Here is a 23,909-nt window from a genome sequence, read left to right as displayed (position 1 = left end):
TTTGGAAATTGGGTAATGAATTTTCATGTGATATCACACCTTATCAGTTGGCAAGAGGCCCTGCTGGGGGGGTTGGTGGTGTGCATGTAGAAGCAAGTTTTATGAAGCTAACCTGGAAAGTCCTGAAGCCAGGTACAGTCACTGTGTGATCTGGCACGTGGGAGTGCAGCAGAATCTTACATAAAGCACATGTATATGTCACATTCCCTGTGATGATCACTGGAAGAGCAACAGCACTAGTATGTTTCCTCGGTAGCTTCCCTAGGAGAAGACCTCGCTCCAGCTAGTGCTATTAGCTGGTGAAGATTCTCTGTTGCATATAAGGCAATGCAAAGTAAAACGTCACTTGTGGACTTGTACAACTTGGAAAATAAAAAAAATAGATGTTGAAATCCGAAATAACAAGAGTAATACCTCCTCTAAGGAAAAACTTGAAATACAATATAATGAACTAAAGATACTGTATGCAACATAGATGCTTAGAAAAAGAATGGGTAATTAGCAGGAATGGGTTACAGAAAGACTATGAAACACTTCATTCACAGACATTTGAAATGTTATTTCCTGTTTCTAGATAAATGAGACACGTAAGCTCAACACACTGAGTCATGTGCCGTCACAGAACCATAAACTCAGAGGGACGAATATCATGAGAAATAATGGGCTTTTTAAAATTGTACGCGGTGGGGGCATTTCAGGAGCATTAAACGGAGGTTTCCGAGGCCACTTACCAGAGCACAGGGCCTATGTTAGTCCTGTTACAGTGTGCTTATGTGCCTATTTTTCACTGTAGTGTTGAATTATTTTTCGAGGGGCATCCATCCACTCCAGCCCCATGTGGCACTAATAGCTTTCAGCATATGAATCCTAGCCTGGGCATAAAAGACCATAATTTGATGAAACATTAAAACAAATGGTTTTATACCATAGTTTGATTTATATCAGTAGTTATCTGTGTTTTACTGTTTGAGCCGAATAACCCATAAAAAGCTGCTGACCAAGCAGAGAAGTGTTTAAAGTTTTATCAATCAAACACTTTTCAGCCTCTATGAGAAAGCACATCCCCTCTGATGGGTAAATATGGACTCCAGCCGAAGAGCTGCTCTTATGTCTGCTCTCTTTTAAAGCTAATAGTATATATTTAATAGTTGAAGGGATGATAATAGTTGGTGATAGAAAGAGGGAAAAAAAGGCGATCCACATCATTCGTGTGTGATAGCTTTCCATTTGATTGGTCAAGAAGAGGTCACTCTCTTTCCTCATTTAATTTCCAAAAACATTAATCACACGGTTTCTACAGCTATTTTGAGCGTCTGCTGACCACTTTACTATGACCTTGTTCAAATTCGCAAAGGTCGTTTTACTGCTTACCACTCTATCCCTCCCTCTCTGTAATTTAAACATTGACAGCTCCGGCTCATTAAGGTACCATCTGGTGAAATGCACTGTAAAAGAAGAAAACAGTGGAGTGCAGACCTCCAGTGGGCTCTAATAATCCCCTCTCTAAGCTGTTAACATTATTTTCAACAATGTTCCAGATAGATTAAAAGTTGTTATGAGGGCGAAGGCAAAGTTTGTCCTGATTATTGTGTGATGGGCCATGGGGCAGCTCAGCTGTAAAGCGCCTCACGTGTTAGCGCGCGTGAAGAGGGAAATGTATGCGGTGTTCTCAGTTAGGTTTGCAGAAAATAATGTTGTGATCTGCACAAAGAGAGTATACAGAAGTAAGTATGTATAAAGGATATACACTATACTGCCAAACGTGTTCATTCACCCATCCAAATGATTGAATTCAGGTGTTGCAGTTACTTTCATGGCCACAGGTGTATAAAATTAAACACCTAGGCATGCAGACTGCTTCTACAAACATCATAGTGCCACCAGTGCAACAAGTCCAGGCATGACACCTCCTCACTCCTAAATATTCCAGTCAGCTGTTAGTGGAAGCGATTGGGAACGAAAGGCCATGAAATCATAAATAGCGTAAAATCACGGAACTCTTAATGCTTCACTATACCAAGAAATTTTGGATAATTTCATGCATCCAACTTTGTGGGAACAGTTTGGGGATGAAAATTTCCTGTTCTAATATGACTGCACACCAGTGAGGTGGTCCAGTGAGGACCAGCAAGGTCCATAAAGACATGGATGAGCGAGTTTGATGTGGAAGAACTTGACTGGCCTGCAGAGTCTTGACCTCAACCTGAGAGACCACCTTTGGCATGAATTAGAGCGAGGACTGTGAGCCAGGTTCTCTCCAACAGTGTCTGACCTTGCACCTCTGAAGAAGGCTTCCAGTGGTTCACATAAACACACTCCTACATCCTGTGGAGTTAAACCTGTTATACCTGCAAAGGGTGGGCTGATATCATATTAAACCCTATGGATTACAAATAACACTCATGTTTATATTCCTGTGAAGGCAGATGAGTGACTATAGTACTATAGAAGTAGACATAAAATGTACAGTATCAGCGATGAACTGCATGAAAATCATAAAAAAAAAACACAAATGCAAAAACACTACTTAAAAATTGATTAAATGACTAAAAATTAAATCCAGCTCTCAGCATATTTACATCTCACTATTTCATGTCATGTTATTCTTTTTTTCTTTGCTGCAGTAACTTTATATCTAATGGACAGAGTGGCCACAGTGGTATTGATCGCTTAGAACTTTTTGGCAAAAAAGCAAAAAAAGGTTGTTTTCCCAAGATGTCAAGCTGTTCTTATAATGAGAGATTTTGTGAGAAACTCTGCTGCTTCAAAATGCAGGATATAGCCAAAGGTTGTTTTGGTGACGCCATGTAGTGTAGAAAATCTTCTAAAGTGAAAACTTTCCACATCCAGTTCCATTACAAGCACGTAAAACAACAGTAACTGATGCTGATCTGATGGCTTTTCAAACTACAGCAACTAAAGGGCTTTTTTGTTTTAATTAAAGAACTCTAGATAGAGAAATCTGTAAATCCATAATCAAACTCCTCTGAATTGCCAAAACTGACTTTCATATTTGGCATAACTATGATTGTATGTATCACAGTACGTGGATAAAGCACAAAGATGAAAGGATGGACCACTGGTCCTACCTTTAGTATTAGCTTATGGCCGTTTGCTATTTGAAATAACAGAGAGATGCAATTAGGCTAAAAATGAGCTCATTGGCTGTGAGCCATCAATGACAAACAGCCTAAATGAAGAACATAACAAATCGGTGAAAACTAGAGGAAGCGGGCTTTCAAGTGATTAAAATGTGGATGAAAAAACAGAATTACTAAATGCATTTTATAAATACTAAATGTGTTTGATTATTGGATAAAAATTGAGTGCTGTCTCTCCAAGCAGCAAATCCACATGTGTGTGAGTGCGTGCGTGAGAGAGGAAGACACACCTGGAGACAACGCTCCAGGTCCTGCCCCCTCCCACCAGCTGTCCATCACTGCCATCCAGGTGAGAAGGTAATTGAGGAGATTCTGTCGGAGCAGAGCAGTGGCCTCTGACAGCATTTAGAGTGCACAGAAGATGTACCAGACAGCCAGAGGTGGTTTGACGGCATCTGTTCAACATACCTTCTGACATCATGAATGCCGGTGCCTCCAGAAAAGACAACGCAAAGCAACACATAAAGCAAAAAAAAGTTTTTCTTTTTTCGATTCAACTCGTTAAAACTACTTCTTAGTTGTGTTGCACAACCAGGGAAATGTTTTCATCCCTTTCTTACACACAAAAGCTCAGAGCCACAGTAACTTCTAAGAATGAAATCTCCTGCATTACTGAGCCAGTTGAGACGTACAGCAGGAAAATGAGAATGTGTGGCAGTCCTTATAAGGTGGGTCACACAACAGTGCTCCACACTGTTGGTAAGATGAATGACCTTAAGATTTATTTCCGAAGGAATAATCCTTTAACTATATATCCAGTCCAGAAAGCCTGTGTATTACACTCATATTTGGATGTTTGTTCTTTGCATGATTTATGTCCAGCGCAAATACTCAAAGCAAATGCTGGAAATAGTGTGCCCTTTATGGAGCACAGGAAGCAGTAGGGGGGGGTGTAGCATATGCAGTTTGATGCAGGAGACTGCAGCTTGCATCCTGTCTCAATGCAACAGTTACAGAAAAAATTGTTTTAAATAAATAAATAAATCTTAACCCATTTTTTTAGTAGTTTTATCTTAACCAGGGCATAAAAATCTACAAGAATTTTCAAAATGTGCATTCCTTTGTAGACGAGTCAGTACTGAAACCTGCACTTCCTCAGCTGGCAATCGCCTTAAACAAAGAGCTATTTAAGGGAACTTTAAAGGAAGAATATTGAATATTTATAGAGATAATGATTTTCTTTAATATTTATGATATTAAATCATAAATTTAATGATTTAAATTTATGATTTAAATCATAAATTTATGATTTAAAAATTTATGATTTAGTCCCGGTATTTTGGGACTAAATAGCAATACAGTCCTGTGGTATCAGTTTTATTGTGTTTTGGGTAAATTTCAAATGTGATTAAAACTGAAATATCAATATGCAAAAGTGCAAAAATGCACCTTCTGGGAAGCCACACCTGCTTGACCTCCAGGCGTGTTCGAGAAGCTGAGCTGAACCTGAAAGAGGTATGAACCAGTGGCAGAGGACTTGAAGTGTTTGTGTTACTCAGGCTCTTTTAAAAGCATAGGCCAGCATTCTGAAGAAATTATGAATTGTCTAGACTCTCTATACCTCGTGGCTTTCTTGAGAAAATTAGAATTAGAAATAGGTTTAACCCTTTTGTGGAAGTACATCCAAAGAGCTAAAGGTATAAATAAATAAAGAAGACAAAGCCTGAGGTTTCATTTCATATCTCCCCAAAAACCGCCCGCAATTAATTTGCAGCAGTAATGTGTCGGTGGGTTCAGACCGGAATTATTCATCAGGTGGTAAATATTTGTGCGCTGCATTAGTGATGTTTTTGTCCAGAAGAAGAAAACAACCACCTCCTGCCTACCTAATGTGGAGCTAAGGACGTTTCAGAAAATGCATTTCGCTGATAACCTTTCTTGTCTTAGCGAATGGATGAAAAAAAATGAGAGAGAGACTCAACAGTGTCATCAGGTCACACTAAGACGGTTTCCCAGATTTAATCTCGACGTTACAACAACGGCCATAAAGAGGTCCCTTTACAGCGCTGATGTCCGCGCGTGTGCAGATGGCAAAGTGCTTGGTGTCAGAAGGATTGTGACACCATAGACCAGAAGCCAAAAAAGCATATTGCGGCAGCTGCTTGTGTGCTGTTCATCACCATTCTCCCTCTGGGACTTTGACAGTCATTTTCCTCTCCGTCTATTTTTATAGTTGGTTTGAGGGAGGTTTGCTTAACTAGATTAGAACTCTGTTTTAATCCTTTAAAATGCAGCGAATCCCATCTCAAATCAAAGTGCTAAAACCCTACACTGCACTGGCATTTCCGCCACCGTCGTTATTTCTTTTTAATTATTTTTAATTTTCGAAGAGAACAAGCTGTCAGCCATCGCGGCCCGCTTTATTTGGATAGGAGGGATGGATACACACAGGGATAATTTTAGTTAAGACAGCACAACAGCCAGGAATTAATCCCTCCATTAACTGGATTGTGTTACTACTTCTCCCCTGTGGCCCTGTTTCCTAAACAGAGGGTGGCCTGGTGATGCACGGATGCCTGATGCATGTTGTGTTTAATGGTCATTAGCAGCACAATGTGGATACATAAAGAACCTTATTCATTATCAGGGACCGAACTGCAGAATTATTCAAACTAATGTTGCATGAGCCATTATTGGGACAATTATGCATGTCGATGCTTTTGATTTGATTCGTAAGAGATCGAGGTCGTGTTAAGCAGTTGGTTGATTTGCTCTCCGGTGTTGTAATGCCACAGTGTGCAAATGCCTCTGGGGACTTTTTAAAATATATATATATAAATAATGAATGTATTGCGCTGTCTCTAAAACTGAGCTAATTTCTTGGAATTAAACAAAACAGGAGGTCGTAATCAGGTCTTGCTCCTGTATAAAGTTTATAGTGGTAGTATTCACGCTGATCTTTGATCTCTTTCTTTAAGAGAGCTCGACTTCCTCATTCAGAGAACTGTGGGGCTTCTCGTCTTGCCTCCCCAACAGCTGCGCCTCTTTCATAACCAATCCTTTCCTTCCTTCTCTGACAGCTCAGCAGATTTAAGAGAGATTGATAAGGACTTCAGTAATCAATACCGACTTATACACCTGACATGGAGTCAGCAGTTAACTTTGAGACAATGAGGAATTGATACAGCTTTGGCAGCACATCACACCCATCACATGAATGTCAATTTAATAGGCAAAGTGTATTCTAAGAGAATACAATACCACTAAGATTTGAGCGAAGTGGGAACAGCGCTCGCTTACGTGGTGATGGTGAGCTGGTGTTTATGTTTGCCATGTTTTGGCTTCACCACGAGTGACGGCGGAATTTGTCCATTTATTTAAGTGTTCGTTTTTGGGTCGATAATGGTGCTCTGGGAAACGTTTAGGAACCATCAAAGCCTGAAGGCGGGACTCGAATGTCGGCGCTACGCTCAATATCAATCCATACAATCGTGGTCAAGACATTTCGGTTAAGCATCAGTCTCGCGGAGGCATTAGCAGAAAGGTCAGGGCACTTCCCCCACACTCTCCAAGGAGGTAGGATATGATGATGATGTCTGAGGACAAACATACAACTTTAGTGGCAGACGCTGCGCTGTTACAAAGGATACATGACACCTGCTGAACATGAATGTCAGTAAAAATCATGGGGATCCATTTCAGATGTGTTGAGATCTTCAAGGCTAAAGCGATCACATACGTTAGGACTGCTTGTGTGGAGAATGTGTGGAAATATCACAACGACAGCACTAACCGTGCTGAGCCAAGACCAATTATCTCCAGTCACAGCGCAGAGTTGACCTGTGACCCCAAATCAATACACCTATTCTTGTAAGCTTGCGGCACTAATGGATATTTTCTCCTCCTTCATCTTGCACGTGAATCTCGAGCAGTTGTCAGATCCTTCTGACTAATGACGGGCTGTAACACTCTGATTGATATTGTAGCTGCTGCTTATATGAAAGTAATAAAGACACAGGAAACTTGAGGTGTCAAGTTGGGGGATTTATTAGAGAAGGGTGGATATAAAGGTATCGTATGCAGGGGTTCTATTCTCTGAGCAAACCACAACTAGTCAAACCTCTCTGTCTATATTATACGCTACACGACTTCCAAACAAGGTCATCATAGTTAGTGACGTTACCATTCAAGAAAAGGGGTTTAAAAAGGCAATACAATAGACCATAAGTGTGCTTTGGTAAAAAAAAAAACAACACCATATGGATTATTATTAATATTATTATTATTATAATCATCGGGAATGGGGGAACTACTCGGATGCTGACACTTCCAGGTATTTTAAACATAGGTTATTCCTAGCACTACAGGTTAACATTCAAGTTGAAAAAAAAACAAAACAAAGTCATCAAGGATCATACCACCACTGATATCCTCCGCTTAGAGCAACTCCTTTACTGAACCATGTAAGATTTCCATTGAGACTGTTTAAGTGTGTATACAAGCAGCCAGTCAGTAGCACATTAATGATACAGCTAGAAAATCAACTGCCACAATTAATTTTATTATTTTTTTAAATGCCTCACTTCCTCCTCTGATATGTTTCTTTCCCCTTTTTTTTGTTTTTTAACTTCCATATTTTCAAAATGTCGTTCTGTCTTTGTCACATTTTGGCTCTCACATATTAAGCTACAATAAGATCGATAAATACTGTTGGATTGTGTGCTGGCTGTCTGTGAGCCATGAGGACCACAGTGTTAACAGGAGCCACAGTGTGGCAGTTTTAATATATACTGTAGTCCTCCTGAGGTGTCACCAAGCACACACAGGGCAAACAGAGCTGGGTTAACACAATGTAAAAAGGGAACTTTTTCATCAACTTCTCGCCGTCATGTTGAGTTGTTTTTCTTAAGCATGACTTCTTTTTTCGTTTTTCTCTTTCTTCTTAGAAGGAGTCCATGGCCTTGAATTCGCTGAGGGCCTGGACGGGGGAGATGTGTTTCTTCTGGGAGCCTCGTCGTACACGAGTCTGGCATTCCTCGGGCTTCTCCCTTTTTACCAGAGGCTTCTTCTCGGGGGCCTTCATGCGCCAAGACACAACGGGCGAGTTAACAGCCGCTGTTCCGTACACCTTCTGGTACTTGGTGGAAGCTACATAAGATGCCTTTACAGTCAGCACCACTGCATTCATTAGGTTCTTGGCCGCTTGGATCAGGGAGGTGGCGCTGTCCAGCTGAAGAGGGTACGATGAGTTGGAGGGGAAAGAGAAAAATATTACATCAAAAGTCAGTTTGTCTTAGAATGAAAAGGACACAAATTTTCTTGCCTTAAACAACATTGAAACATATCAGTTACAGTATTGTGCAAAAGTGTTGAGCCACCCTCATTTCTTTCCTCATTCTCATTTCTATCTACAGCAGAGTGTGTACAGTTCTGTTGAGCTAGAAAAAGTAACACTGGTATGATCACTTGCAGTGTTGGGACTAACGCATTATTAAGTAACGCGTTACAGTAACTACGTTATTATTGTGGTAACGAGCACGGTAACTAGTTATTATGCCAAAATCAGGAACGCGTTACTCGTTACTGGGATTTAGATAGGCTCGTTATTCGTTACTTCGTGTGGTGGCTATTGCGGAGCTTCCACAGATTCAATAACATTAGCAAGTGGTGGAGGCCAGCAGGTGGATGAAGGAAAAGGGGGGCAAGGGGAGAGACCTGAAGCGGCCGCTGGTCCAAGAGTGTCAGGTGAACTGAACTTCAGGTAAGAAGTTATGACCTGCAGTCTATCTGGGTCAGATATGAACCAAGTTTAGGTGGAGTTTATTTTCGTTGTGCTGACTTTTTCGTACTGCGTGCTAGCTAGCATGACGGAGTTTCTATACAGCTGTGTGGGTGCTATGTTACTGATGTTGAACTTTATTTTGTTCATAAGGTTAATTATTAGAGTTGCCAACCGTCCCGTAAAAAACTGAATCGTCTGGTATTCAGAGAAAATATTACAGGTTTCGTATTGAGGTGAAAAGGAACAGTTTGTCCCGGACTTCAGCTACAATGAAAAAGACACAAAGCTGGAGTTATTCTGTGTTTACGCTGCACAGCTGCCTCTTCTTCTCTCATTCTCTCTTCCTCCCTCTCCTGTTTCTACTTCAATCATGAAACTGATCAATGATCAGCTGATCGGCTCTCTTGTTTATTTATCGCCCACTTTGCGCCAGAAAGAGGAAACCAGCGGATGTCGCGGTAAACAACAGCAGCACTTTTAAGCTTGATCAGCTGTTGTTAGAATTTATTTAATATTAATTTCTAGTATCAGCTGATGTTGGCTGGAGCCACAGCTGCAAAAAAGCTGCTGGTCATGATATGGTTTGGTTATGTGGTGAGAGGGAAACATGAAAATGAAACCAGGAGATGTCCTTACTGGATCATCAGAGCTGTGATGGAGAAACAGGTTTACCTTTTAGGTGACATGAATGAGTTGAAGGGAAGTTATCAACTGTTTCTGAGAGATAAATAACACCAAGATCCTTTTTTAGGTAGCTGACAGCTGGTAACTGTGCAGGGGCGGGTCTAGCAAAGTGTTGCCAGGGGTCCATGTAGGGCATTAAAAGGGAAAGGGGGGCACAAGGAAATACTTTCTTATTCTCATTTAAAATGTCTCACTTTTAAAAAAATAATTATCTGAGTCTTACAACAAACGATTGATAGATTGATACATATATACCATCAGAACAGTGTACATCACTGTCACAACAGTGTTTGTTTTCATTCAAAGGCTTTGTCATTTTTCCTATAATGGTGGTTATAGTCAAAATGCCCGGGCCGATTTTTTGTCCCAGTCCAGCCCTGTATGCAGCTCATCTGCAGTCTGGTGTTACCTACATCTTCCTATACAGAAGGCAGAATTTCCGAGTTCTGAGTACAATCGAAAGCACCATGACTGCAGTTTTTGTGTTGGATGTAAAAAGCAGGCTAGGATAGAATCAGGCGTGGGATTTCTCTCGTGGAAATGTGCACATTATTTTTTCCTTTCTATTGGTAGGTGGCACAGTGCACTTGTGGCAAGTAAGCAAGCTAGAAGACTGGCAATCTTGCTGGATAGCCAGTTACGGAAGCAGCACATTAACAAGAGAATTCTGAGAAAAACCAAAGTTACTTTCCCTAGTAACTAGTTACTCTGAAAGAACGAGTAACTTGAAGTAACTGAGTTACTTTTGATAGAAGTAACTAGTAATGTAACTAAGTTACTAATTTAAAGTAACTTACCCAACACTGATCACTTGTCTTTAAACACTGCCTGAACTCTCCTGGGCAGGCTTTTGGTTAATTTGTCTTCTTCAGGAATAGTTCTCCAGGTTTCTTGAAGGACATTCAAAGCTCTTCTTGCTGTGGCTACATCCAGGCTCTGGGCATTTTTTTTTTTTGGTACCCAATTTTTTTCTAATCTATTTATTTTTCTATTTTATTTTTATAATATATCTGTAATTCATAAGGTCTATCTCTCTATTTCTATGATAATGTTGCATTGTGTGTTTTTCCACACAGCTATGATTTTAATGCATTAGCAGTGTGTTTGGGATCATTCTGAAAAATGAAGCTGTTGCTAATCAGAAGCTTTCCAGATGGTTTTGCACGGTGGATCAAATTGTGATGGTACCTTTTTGTGTTCATAAGTCAATCATTTTCGATCCTGAACACTGCTGGCTGAAGTGCGGCTCCAATTTGAACCACAAATTTCAAATGATTCAAATGATGATGAATGGATTCATCACTACAATATAACCTGTTACCACAAAATTTCAGTCTAGTTCTTACATAATTTGGCGTGTCTCAGACTTTTCTCCTGTTTCCATTTCTTCCTTCCTATTTCTTAAGGACATGACTTTTAGATACTGTTCATCTGCTCTAGATTTCAGGGTCTTTTAGAAACTGTCCACTTGTCCAGTTTCCTCAGATTTTTTAAGGCCACACTGCACACCATAATGGAATTTGTTTTTGGCTAACAGCTCTCTAAGAATTACGTTGTTGTTGCAATACTTGTATCGTGTGCTTGTCAAACTCTGTTATTTTTGGCATTTTTCATGGATTCAACTAAAGAGCAGGGAACAAATGATGTGTTTTTGCAAGTAAGTGACTAAAGATAGCAAAGAATGAATTTTAAATTGTAAGTTGTCTGTTACGTTCAGACACAACACTGCTTCATCCCTTGAATTAAGTGCCTTTTTTATACTTCCACTTATACTTCAGTGTTAAGTGGTTCAACAAAAATGCTTCTTTAAAAATGATAAGGTACAAGGACTGGACTAGAAGTTAGTAAAAAACAGCAAAAAACTTTCAAAGCCTGGACAACTATTGTTTAAAACCAAAAATCACAATAACATTTGGCTCCTTGGAATCAAAATATGAAGAAATGAAGGGTGACTCAAGACTTTTGCACAGCAGTGTAGATACAACACCTAGAAGGTCTGTGCCGCAACCAGCAATTAGAGAGGATAAAAACACGGCTCTCACTATATGACATCTTATTTTAGCAGTTCTTAATTAGCAGAGGCAGGGGTCAGGTGCACCTCTGTCTCCGTCTGTTTTGTTTGGCTGACATTTAAGGGTCGTGGCCAGTGGGCCTCCTCCTACATCACACTGAGACGAGTCAACAGTTTAGATTTAATGAGTGTGGACTCCAGCTGGCCACCATGAAAAGGTTAAAATCTCAGCGGGGCTTGCATATCTCATGTGAGACAAACATTAGAGTCCTGAGAAATTAAGAAGTGTATCAACGCAGGATGCGGGGAAATCCAAAGCAAAGATAAAAGTCAAATTTGTTTTTAGTTGGCTCCATTGAAACAGATCTTTTATTTTTTTCCCCCCTGATAATATCTAAATTCACAAAAACTGGTCAGTAAGGAGAACTGCAGGGCTCAACTTTAATAGTTTAAAATGTGTTTAAAGTCCACACATGCTGCACTAATGATGATAGAAGAGACTCGTATACCAGCTATTTTATAAGTTATACAAATGATACTGTTTAGAAAGGTTCATAAAATTGTGCATTGTTGTAGTTTTTGTATTAACTTCTATATTTCCATACACTGAAAAACATGGTGGATAAGAAGTTTAAGAACCTCATGAATATTAAATCCAAGCAACATGGAATAATTGTCTGATTTTGGTTGGAGCACTATTAGGAGTTCATGAGGCATGAACACTACAACTGGAAAAAAGCCCGTGGTGCATATTTCAGGTATTATTAGATGGCAATCGTTTTGAAATAATTGCATCAGCCATAATCTACATGACCCTTTATCTCATCTTCCAAGCTTCATTATGACCTTGAAAAAAAAGATTTGCCCATCCGCAGCACGGAGCATAAAAAAGGTCTTAAATGGATCAAGTCTAGTGAATCTACGCTTAAAGCGTGTCTACAACATCAGTGATAGTGAAGCACTTACCCCAGACACGATGAGCTCTCCACCCAGATTCTGGACCTCAGCTTTCACCTTGCTGCAGATGTTGAGCTGATGACAGTACAGGGCAATTCTCTGAAGGTAAGCCAGCAGATCCTGCTTGCATGCTGAATCAGGGCACTGAATGGAAAAGAGGTGCAAAGACACATGTAGTCTATATATGATCATGGCAATTAGACTTTAAATTAACAGCAACAAAACCCAACAGTTTTTACTTTTTCATCTTTAGCCTCCTCACACTGACAGCTGTGCATCATGATTCAGAAATTCTGCAATACAAATAAAGGGATGTGCCCTGAAATGTACACTGTTTTGATGAAATAGTTTCCAATGCAAAGGATATAAGCACAGAGAATTACATACATCTTCCTGCATCATCACAATGATGTGTAGTGACATGCAAATGTGATTATTGCATCTACAGTGGGGGAAATAATTATTTTATCCCCTGCTGAATCTGTGAGTTTGCTCACTTATAAAGAAATGAACAATGTCTAATTTTATAGTTTATTCAATGAGAGGAAAATCAATTTATAACTTTTGTTTTTTTGTTTCTTTCTGGAATTTTGTTTGATATTCTTTCTCCATTAAAATCAAACTATCACCTGTTAATTTCTTTGTAATGAGCAAACTTACAAATTCAGCAGGCGATCAAATAACTATTTCTCCCACTGTATGAAGTGAAATTTGTATACATGGCTGAAAATGTTTTTACATTTTGATCCAGTCAAAGCCATGGAAAATGGTCTTAGGACTTGTTTCAGACATTATTGCCAAAATCTAAGTCTATGCCTATCGCAGAACTACCATCTGGATTTAAAGGCGGTACGTTTTCCCCAAAAAATAATTCAGATCCAAGTCCTCCATCAAATTGGATTGTTATAATAGTCATGGTGTCTGAAGTTGAGCCGGTTTTAAAATATAACACCAAGAGAAACAATCCTAAACAAACCAAACAAAAAAATAGGAACAGCGGGGTTCCGGCGTTTTTGGTTGCTAATTACACATCTTTGCGCGAAGCACGAAGGCTGTTGCTCAATATTTTTTCCCCCATTGTTAGTTGTTGCAGGCATGGGTTTCAAAGGCGAGTTGAGCTGCACTGCAGGGTGTCAAACACATTCATTTCACATGAAACAAGTTTGTCACAGCATGTTGCAGAAGAAGAAAGCAGATCAATCCACAATGAATGGTTACAATATTTCAAAACCCAGATCGACTTGCTTCCACAGCAGCCTTTCTTCCCCTGTGGCCCACTTTTATATTATTTTTTTGAATCAGAAGTTCTGACCTGGTCCTGCTGGCCTTTGTGCTACTTCAACAGGAGAAAGACCAATCATACAGAGCAGCAAATGGACCAACAGGGAATAAGAGGACAGCCTCCTCAGGTATCCTACTATCACACAGTTTGCCCCTATTATTCCATCTGGAAGTCTTCCAGGAGTCAGCTATGGCCCACTAAGCTCCCAGTGGGTTAAGAACACTGCATCAGCTGCTTAAACACTGTGAGCATCATTTTGTAGCAGCACCTTTCTTCCAGCCATTAATATTAAACGGTCCTAACTAGGACATTCAGCACCACTGTGTGGGGAAATGCACAGCTCATTTCCTTGTCTTCTGGGCTCGGGTATATGGGGATGGCAAGTTAAACATCGAGCTGTGACATGAATATACCCCCTCCAGGACTTACAACTTTCCTGGCTTCCTGTTTCATCTCCTTCTACCTGAGACAAGGCCTCCTGGGCCAAGAAAAATTGCATCGACCGGCCCAAAGTGCCCTTCACTGATGCTCACAAATGGATAGCAAAAGTCTGTCTTTTGTCTTTGGTGAAATGTTTGGAGTTTTTTTCTCCTTTCCAACCTACAAATATAATTGCAAAAAGCAATTCAAGGCATAGTTACGGCGAGAGCAGGACTTTCAACAGCACAATAAAGCACCATCTTCCTCTCACTGAGTGCAGACTGAGGGCGAGCTGCTAGCTCATAAAGCAGCCAGTGAGGGTGAAGCGTCTCTTTGGGCATTATCACTGCACCGCCAGTCCTGGCTAGAATAACTGCTAACTGCACTTCGCACTGCTGGCACTTCACACTATTGCCCGAGGCAACTTTGATGCAGACGTGACACAATTGTTCCCTATTGTACAGTTGACTAATAGCCCAGTTCTTCCACAGATTCCCTGTTGATGTAAATAAATTGTATGGCCCATTACTTTGCCTGGCTCATTGAAGCCCTCTCTCTTTATAGCGAAATAGGATCCATTACTGTCTAGTCAGGAAACAACGTGCAGTGACAACTGGACTTTTTCGGCCTTCGCCAAACTCTCTCTGACCTTCTCTCTTCTTTCACTATTATATGAACATTTTATATTAGTGTCCAGAGGAACAAGAAAGAGAGTTCTTTTTTGTTTTTGCATAATTTGGCCCTAAATGAATAAAACATGCTCCAAATGGATAATTTAGCAAGATGATGTGAACTCTCTTGCTAAGATGAGGGCAACACCATCAGAGTGTGGCAGTCTGTCAAAACACAAGTCACACCTCACGCTGATGCTGCATTTATAAGCAGGCTTGGACTTTTTCTCCTAAATGATTCACTTTGTAAGAAGTAGTAATTAGTAATTAAAAACTGTTTCGCTCGCAGCTTGAGCTCTGTTGTGGTTTTGCCTTTATTGTAGCGTTTTGTTGTGCGTTAAATGGATAACAGTAGACGAAGACAAGGATGAAATCTGAAAAGGCTGACTTGAAGATGGTACGATGACAGATTCAAATAGAGCATGTTACACTCAGTTACACAATATGTCTTCTAGCTGACTGGACAGCTACAGTCTCTCTGATGGTAAGCTGTCACTTGTCAGTTACGTCAAGATAGCTGGTAATCTTTCTATTTGCTCATTCAGTCTTTGCATCTCCACCAAAGGCCGAGCACTGTTGTGCTCTCATACATACTAAAATCACTTATTCTATTTTAGTGCATTCCTAATGCACCGCATCTTCTTTTTATGATTTATTCCATTATCTGGCATGTTGCACAGGAAAAGTCTTAAAAGATAAATTACAATTTCCCACCATCGACAAAATAAATAATTCAAGTGACCTTGAGTACCATTCATGATTTTTTAAAACATGTGACTATTGATTTACATCTAAAATGTGCAATTTCTGCCCAGAATTAAAATTATTATTAACTGAATCTTCTGCTCAGGTTGTGTCTTACCTATAAGAACTACAGACCCCCCCCCGAAAAAAAAAAAAAAAAAAAACTTATAATGTCAGATACATCCTCTTCACTTCACACACTTGCAATGTGGTCACATAATATTTTAGGTAAAAAAAGGATTTTAACAAATGATCAAACAAAGCACACGGAAGATCTTCCACACAGCTTTTCACTCGGCGACAGGGATGGTAGGTGGACTGGTTTTGATAGAGTGCTTTTCTACTCTATCTGAGCACTCTCCAAGCCACAATCATTCAAAGACATCTACTTTGTCTAATATTACACTGAATATGGGCACTGTATCACACTTACACTCTGTATGATGCTTTTCTAAGAATAGCTCCAACCTGAAGTTCTTACCATCTCAGGTGTGGTCATATTTTCTCAACTTGACATGCTACACAGAAATGTAAAGACACCTACGACAACTGTCAACACAGATACCAAGTACCTGCGCTGACAGAATGACTCGGCAATCAAAGTGTGCCTGCCTCAAGCCAAGTTATTCATACTGCTACATGTCACAGTTTTTCATAACGCTGTGCTCTGCGCTACACAAACTCCTAAAGATAAACTTGGTGGCGGTTGGTGTCATAAGAATCCTAACAGCGTGAGGAGTCCAAAGATGTGCTCGCTGAGATCTTCAAACCCCAGTTTCACTTCTTTTGCCGGGACATTCAAAGTCACCTGAAAAGCTGCTATGTTGTGACCCATTTATGTCCACAGAAGGCAGTCAACACTCGCTCCTCTGTCGAATGATAAAAACATTTGTGATCGGTCAGATGCATCTTTGAATTTGCCTCCAGAACTGTACATATAAGACACCATAACTTTGATCTTCTAGCTGTGTGGAACAACAGCTGGAAGGATCTCTGATGCTGTCCTCAGTCTCCATCAAGATGACGACACACCCACGGTTTTCCCTCAACTTTACTCGCTTTTCAGAACCTCAAATTACCTTTTGCTGCATTTCCAAACTCCATTTATCAGCTGCTGTTTGAGGTGACGGCTACTGCTTTTTGGTATTTATTAATTTGCGGCACATTCATGTTTAATGCTTTTCATTCATCAACTGCATTTATTATTCATGCGTAATTAGCATCTTTGTGGCGTTATTGTTGCGTCTGTGTTTGTTGTTGTTATAAATAAATGTTTCATATTTTCATCAGGTGCATCAGGTTCCTGTTTTCTTAAAAATACTTTCAGTTATGTCTTCTAAGCTCACTTCCTGTCTTTAAATGGGTATGCCTTGCGGAAACAGACACACTCTCTACTTTTAAGATTACATTTAAAAATTTCCTTTTTGATAAAGCTTATAATGATTGTTAGATCAGGTGACCCTGAATCCTCTCTTAGTTACGCTGCAATAAGCTGCCGGGAGCTTGAATATTTCATATTCACTCACTGTGTTTATATACCACTCTGTGTTTAATCGTTAGTTATTATTAATCTCTGGCTGTCTTACACAGCGTGTCTGTTCTCCATCCCCTCATCCTCAACCTGTTGCGGCAGATGGCTGCCCTTCCCTGTTCCTGGTTCTGCCGAAGGTTTCTTGCTGTTAAAAGGGAATTTTTCCTCCCCATTGTCACCAAGCGCTTGCTCCTTTGAGGCCATTTAATTGTTGGGGTTTTCTCTGTGTTATTTTAGAGTCTTTACCTCATAATACAAAGCACCTTGAGGCAACTGTTGCTGTGATTTGGCGCTATACAAAGAAAATTGAATTGAACTGAGTTGAATTATGTTAAACCGCGATCAAGCCTCAACGTCTGGCTGTGTTCACATAAGCTTTATTGTTGTGCAACAGTGGGACAACAATACCACTGTGCTATATTGGAAAATACACAGTTTTTGCTTGCCAACATGTGCATTCAGAGTACTGTTAAAAACACATAACACAAGCAAAAAGATGCTTCAAGAGAGAAAAAAATGCACATTTGGATTAGAGACACGGTTTGAGGAAAATCGGGGTGTTGGACGCTTAAACTGAATGAAATGATGAATTAGATCTTTAGTATGCATGTAGGGGTTAACAAATCAAGCACCATGAGAAAATGAAGAGGGAGAAATAGAGTCGAAAAAAAGACATTGCTGGAGTGAAATGGGGTGAAGTGCCTCTAGGGTTTTTTTCTATGTCATGTGCTGTGCTCAAACGACTATGAAAGTCCCCCACTTCCATATTGAATTGCCTTCTGCCTCACATGTGCTCATCAATAGGGCTGACGTGGAGTCATGGTGACAAGGTTTGCTACTTATGGGACCTGTCTGAATGCAGCGGAGAAGGCTTTACTTTTACTGTCATGCCACAGCGCTCTCGACAAGCACCGGTTACTGACTACAATGTGCGAATGCAAAACACTTGTCTTTATCCACAACAATAAAGGTCATTTGATTTGTTGTGTAATTCCATTAAGATGCTTGATATAAGCAAACTTTTCAGCTTTTAACTTTTATTAACTCACTCCGATTACTAGATGGCATGGCAGCAAATGGACCGAGTGCCCAACATGAGAACCTTCAGAATAAATACATGCTGGAAATGAAAAGGTCCTCAAGTCCCACTTTATTTTCAGTACACAGTGCTGATGTCCCTGGAAGTGTAGCAGAAGGTTCTGAATATTCAATAAACACTGGTCTAGGAAACATTTAAGTGAGAATTAAAAATGGCAAGCCACCTGCTCTTTTCATTACGGCAACTGTTGATTCAGACACAGGCTCTGGAAGTGATTTGCCATGTGACAGATTCACTCCTACCTAAACCCTGTTAAACACTGATCATCACTTGGCAGTCTACGAGCCAAGAAGTGAATACAAAGGCACACAAATACAAATCCGTGCTTCTTTTGTAGTCTCTGTCCCAGATATTTCTCTCAACAGCATACGCGACACCAAACAGAGGCAAATGTTTTCACACATGGAAACATGCAAAAGAGCCTGAAACTTTGTTCTGTAGTGCAATATGGTCTGGAGAGCAGGATAGTGTGACACGAGCAGAAAAGTGCCAGCTTTGACTAAAGATTCCTTCTGGGCCGCTGAAAGCTTAACATACTCTGCAGCCTTAAAAACTAGTGGGCATTCTGTGCTGTGGTAGGAGCAGAAGGCTTGTTGATATATTGTTGTGAAATCACATATTGTCCCAAGAAGGCACAAGATAAAGAACATTTAAAAGAGTTGGTCAAAATCCTCTTTGGTTGAATCCACATCCAAGGAAAAATGTTACAAAGGTTATTTCTTTTCTCCTTTTTTTGGTCTTTTTTAAGATGTCGGACATCTAAATAGCTTTTCAGCATATTTTAATTTTCCAGAAGGTTAGGTCATAGGCCACAACAAAAGGGTTTTCTCATTTAAAGACCTTTGGTACTAAAAGTCTGCAAAGAAAATATCTCCACACCATTACATCAGCATCACCAGCCTGAGCTGCTGACTCTCTCGTTCATCATCTGAATGCTGCAGCAGAAATCAAGACTCATCAGATGAGGCAACTTTTTTCCAGTCTTCCATTGTCCAGTTTGGTGAGCCTGTGTGTAGCCTCAACTTACTGTTCTTAGCTGGAGTGGCAGCCAGTGTGCCCTTCTGCTGCTGTAGCACATCCTTTTCAAGGTTCAATGTGTATTTCAGAGATGCTCTTCTGAATACCTTGGTTGTAGTGACTGGTTATTTTGTTACTTTTGCCTTCCTATCAACTCAGAGCAGTCCGATTATTCTCCTCCAACCTCTGGCATCAACAAAACATTTTCACCCAGAGACTTGCTGCTCCTTAGATATTTTCTGGGGGAGCAGCAGTAAATATCTTATAGATCATTCCCTATAAACCCTAGAGACGGTTGTGTGGGAAAATCCCAGTAGATCAGCAGTTTCTGAAAGACTCAGACCCTCTCGCCTGACACCAACAACCATGCGACATTTAAAGGCATTGAAATCACCTTCTGCAAATCCCTCTCTGATGCTCCGTTTCAACTTCAAAGCTTGTCTTGACCTTGCCTAAACATACTGAGCTGCTACCATGGGACTAGCTGATCAGATATTGACATTAACAAGCAACTGGACAATAAAATGAACAACAAAGTGAATAAAGTTGAATAATACATAATATAGTGGTTAGTGAGTGTATGTGGCAATGTTATCTGGTCAGTTTTCATGGATGTACACACTTATTATGCATATAACATATAAAATAAACTTTAAGTATAGAGATTATACTTATAAAAACCTTGTGCTTTTCACTAACGTGGCTGTGTGTGATGATGCATGACGCTTTATGGAGGCTTCAGAAAAAGATTTCACTCTAAAATTTAGCTTCATTTCTTCAGCTAAGCAGCAATGGATGGAAGCCCAGTGTGTGTTAGTGAAACCAACAATAATTATTCCAAAGGTTTGCTAGCTAACAGCAGCAGCAATTACAATGACAACAGGCTGCCTTAATGAATCAGTGAGTCTTGAGCCTAAGTTTATTCTCACTTCTTATTAGAGACAGATGAAATGAAGAAGAACATTATGCATTACCTGGAGTGCTGCTAGCATTTTGAAATACCTCCCACTTCATTTGCTGTACACACACATACACAACATACACACGTATTGCTTTTCACTTCCATCTTCCCCCGGCGCAGCGCTGATTGATTAGATATTGAAAATGGTCTGTCAGCGTGTTTTAGAGAGGTACTCATCTGATAATGAATGCAACACCTCGGTTGGGAGCTAATTATATTAGAGACACAACTTGGTTCTGCTGTCTTGCTCTCTCAGTGTTGGTCCCTTTGGGAGACAAAGTCATGCAGAAACACACCCTGCTGCTTCGGCAAGGCTCATCAATGCCCACAGTAAAGATTTCCATCGGCCATGCCGGCTTATTCACAATTTGCTCCTCCGCCAGAAACCGTGACACAGTCAGAGACACATTTAGTCTGATACAAAGTACGTGTATAATGGCAAAAAATTAAACTAAGCAGACACAAACTGAGTTGCAAAGCTACCTGATCTGCAACAGCACGGGCCAATTTGTCCATCCTCGAACCAGCCTCTGCAATTTTCTTAGCCGCGTTGATCACATCTGAGGAGTTCTTCAGGGGGCCTTTGCCTCTGGGAAAATTCAAGGAGAGAAGAAGGGAAAAAAGGGATGGTGGGTGGAGTTGCAGAGGCAGGAGGCATGCAGAGCTTCCCTTTAAAGACTGCGCTCACCCCAGTGCTGCACAGGCATGTAGGGAAGCTAATTTGCTGTTTGTGGCATTAAAAATATGACACAATACAATAACAAAGACATTCCCAGATAATGGATGAAACAAATACAGTCTACCTGTATCCCTAATGATCCATCTTGGAGACATGCTTTGAAGCACTCTCCAAGAAGGAAACAATTTATGCTTTAAAAGCAAAACATGAATTTTCAGAGAAGTTACGGTAAAAGGGAAAAAATACAGGAGAGGAAACCAGATCGTTTGTGATCTAACTTGGGGTTTTTTTCTTTCTTTTTTGCAACAAAGGGGAGAGTTAATGTGGATAAGAGAACTGTGCCTGCCTCTCACTGATGTCTCATTTTTAGTCACTGGAAGTTGAAACTTCCATTCAGTTTGTTCATGCCAGCGTGAGTCAACGGGGTCACTGCCAAGTAATAACGGTGCAGTCACAGCACCGCAGTCACAAACACTCATGACTAATCATGGTTCTGATTTTCACCAGCCGCAATGGTGTGACCGGTATTGTTTTCACCTTGTGAGTGTTTGTGCGCGTGAGTAAGTGTCATCGTGGCAAAATGTGGTCCTGAGGACACCTACGGATCACGAACTACAGGTGGCTTAAGTACTGTGGCAGGGTTAATGTGACTGTCTGAACGCTCAGATTAAGGATGGCTTTAAAAAAAAGCAGGAGTCAACATATAGCCCGTCTCTGAACCATGACAACCATTACAGTCTGATCATAACAAAGTGCTTTTTTTGCCTTCAACAAAACAGAATATAGTTTGCTTTTCAAACAATCTCCATCTGCATAATTTTCACATTTAAAATAAAAATGTCCACTGTGTGTCACTCTTACCTGGTGAAATCTGTCATCTCCATCATGATCATGCACATCTGCTTGGCGAGCACAATGATGTCGTTGCCATTGTCGTCCCACTTGGCAACTTCTGCGTCTAACTTGCACTTTTCCTGTCTGAAGCTCTCCACCTGCTCAGCAATCTTTGCCTTCTCCTCCTGGGGAAGCTGTGCCATGATGGCCTGCAGGCAACACGGGAGTATGAAGGAAGCAAAAAGCATTAGAGGAGGAGGAAGATATTATGAAAGGGTACATTTGAGCTGAATAAATTGGGAAGATGGCTCATGAGGGAAAAAACAGTGGAGAAAATAAAGGAGAGAGCTAAAGTTGGGAAGGAGAGAATGAGAAGGAAATGAGAAAGAAAGGGGGATTATGCTAAGAGAAACAGCATAGAGGGCATTTATAAAAGAGCTGTTGCACCATTTGTTCATTTTTTTCCCTTCTGGTACACTTTTTTATCCACTCAACAAAAACTTGGACAAAAGTTAAACATTAAATCTGGGGTCTGATGACTTGCTCCTCTGAAACACTTCAAAATAAAGTTCTAAACTTTATATTTAATGACTGGAACTTTTCAAACCACTTGACATCTTATATCCATAAAAAGCAAATCCATTTTTTTTATTCGCCTTCATTTTTTTTTCTCCTTCCAAGAGAATACATTTGCTCTCTCAGCGGCCTTTGGGGGCAGGTCCAAAATGGCATAAATCTTGTGGCAAGGTCACAGGAGCAGTAAGGACCCAGTATTATTTGGGAGATAAATGTATAATTACCTCGCTTCTTAGACCAGAGAATGAATAATGCATTTGTTCAACATTATGTCAGGGAGGTGAGATGGAAGGAAGAGTAACCTGGTTTCCATTAGGTCGATTCTATTGACTCGAGAGGGTGAGAGAGAAAACGAGTACAGTGGAAAAAAGGAAAGTCACCATTGTTTTTTAACCTCATCTATTATTGACTGCCCTCCAAGAACTGCCATTCTCTTAATGAAATAATCACCCTACTCCTCCCTTTCCCTCTTCCTTATTCCCTCTCTCACAGCAAAGCTGGTGTGTGGGGGTGTGGGGCGAGCTTGATGAGCGAGTGCGTCACTTTGCTCAGTGCCCCTGGTAGATGCGTGAGGAGGGAAACGGGAGGGGGGAAAAAACCATAGACGACTTGTCTTCTTGAAATTCTTTGAAAGCGAATAAGCATAGGGGAGAGGGCCAACAATGAAAAAGAGAAAATTGAAATTACAGACAGAAATAGGGAAGCATGGAGGCACAATTTTCTCATCAGAGGCCAGCAGATGCGTCCATGAGCTTTGGCCTACTGATCACTTTGTGAGCGGGGTGCTGCAAAGCTTTGATGGCGGTTAGCTTGAAAAAAGAAAAGAAAGAAAAAAGCCCATACGGCATAAACAAACAAGCAAAACCAGCCCCCTCAAGCCCAGTGTAGATTTCCTCTGCTGCTTGTGCCAAGACACACAAACAACAGAGCTGAAGCAAATCCCATTTAACAGCATGTGGGGTGAAAACACTGCTCATACTTAAAACAAATACCAAGTTACTATGTATTCAGACTGCACAATGAGGAATAAACCATTTAAATCACACAAGTGATTCCAGCAGGGCAAACTTCTATTCGCACTGCAGGTATGCCTGCGCGCGTTGCTCAGGGGCTCTGGGTCCTCGGCACCGCTGACTGGCTGAACATCGACTTTGCACTCGCTCGTCAACACATCAAAAACACGTCCAAATGTTAGTTCACCAAGGAGATTTGTATTATTTTATTAGAGTCACGAGTGGTTCTTAAAGCGGTGTCTGTGTCGCATAGCATCCCAATGATGATTTTTTTATGGATGGCAATTTGCAGAAATCGTAAAAACCGTGCTACATGATAAAAAAGTTAATACATTAAAATGGGACGAATTTATGCCAATTAAACAAGGATACTGTGTCTATTTTTCTTTATTATTTTGGCATTATTTTGACGTGGAAGAAACTCACCCAGAAACAGTCACAGCCTACTTTAACAACTTTATTTTATCAGCAATGAAAACATGGAGCCAAGTCACCAGCAGCACGACACTGCCTCACCTCAGACAACCTCAAATATAGCTGTTTTTAA

General features: G+C 40.5%; 1 protein-coding gene across 2 annotated transcripts in view; it reads right to left on the bottom strand.

Moving 5' to 3' along the window:
- Positions 1 to 7,132: 7,132 nt before the first annotated feature.
- Positions 7,133 to 23,909, bottom strand: part of ctnna2 (catenin (cadherin-associated protein), alpha 2) — a 341,963-nt gene continuing 325,186 nt past the window's right edge. For both annotated transcript variants that reach the window (XM_026171091.1, XM_026171090.1), the window contains 4 exons: positions 21,801 to 21,982; positions 20,744 to 20,849; positions 12,545 to 12,679; positions 7,133 to 8,331 (listed from right to left, as the gene is read on the bottom strand). In XM_026171091.1, the coding sequence (XP_026026876.1) occupies positions 8,044 to 8,331; positions 12,545 to 12,679; positions 20,744 to 20,849; positions 21,801 to 21,982 (711 nt within the window). In that variant the 3' untranslated portion in view covers positions 7,133 to 8,043. The remainder of the gene's footprint in view (positions 8,332 to 12,544; positions 12,680 to 20,743; positions 20,850 to 21,800; positions 21,983 to 23,909) is intronic.

This window comes from Astatotilapia calliptera, chromosome 6 (genome assembly GCF_900246225.1).
Source record: "Astatotilapia calliptera chromosome 6, fAstCal1.2, whole genome shotgun sequence".
Taxonomy (NCBI): domain Eukaryota; kingdom Metazoa; phylum Chordata; class Actinopteri; order Cichliformes; family Cichlidae; genus Astatotilapia; species Astatotilapia calliptera.
This window is presented reverse-complemented; position numbering and strand designations above follow the sequence as displayed.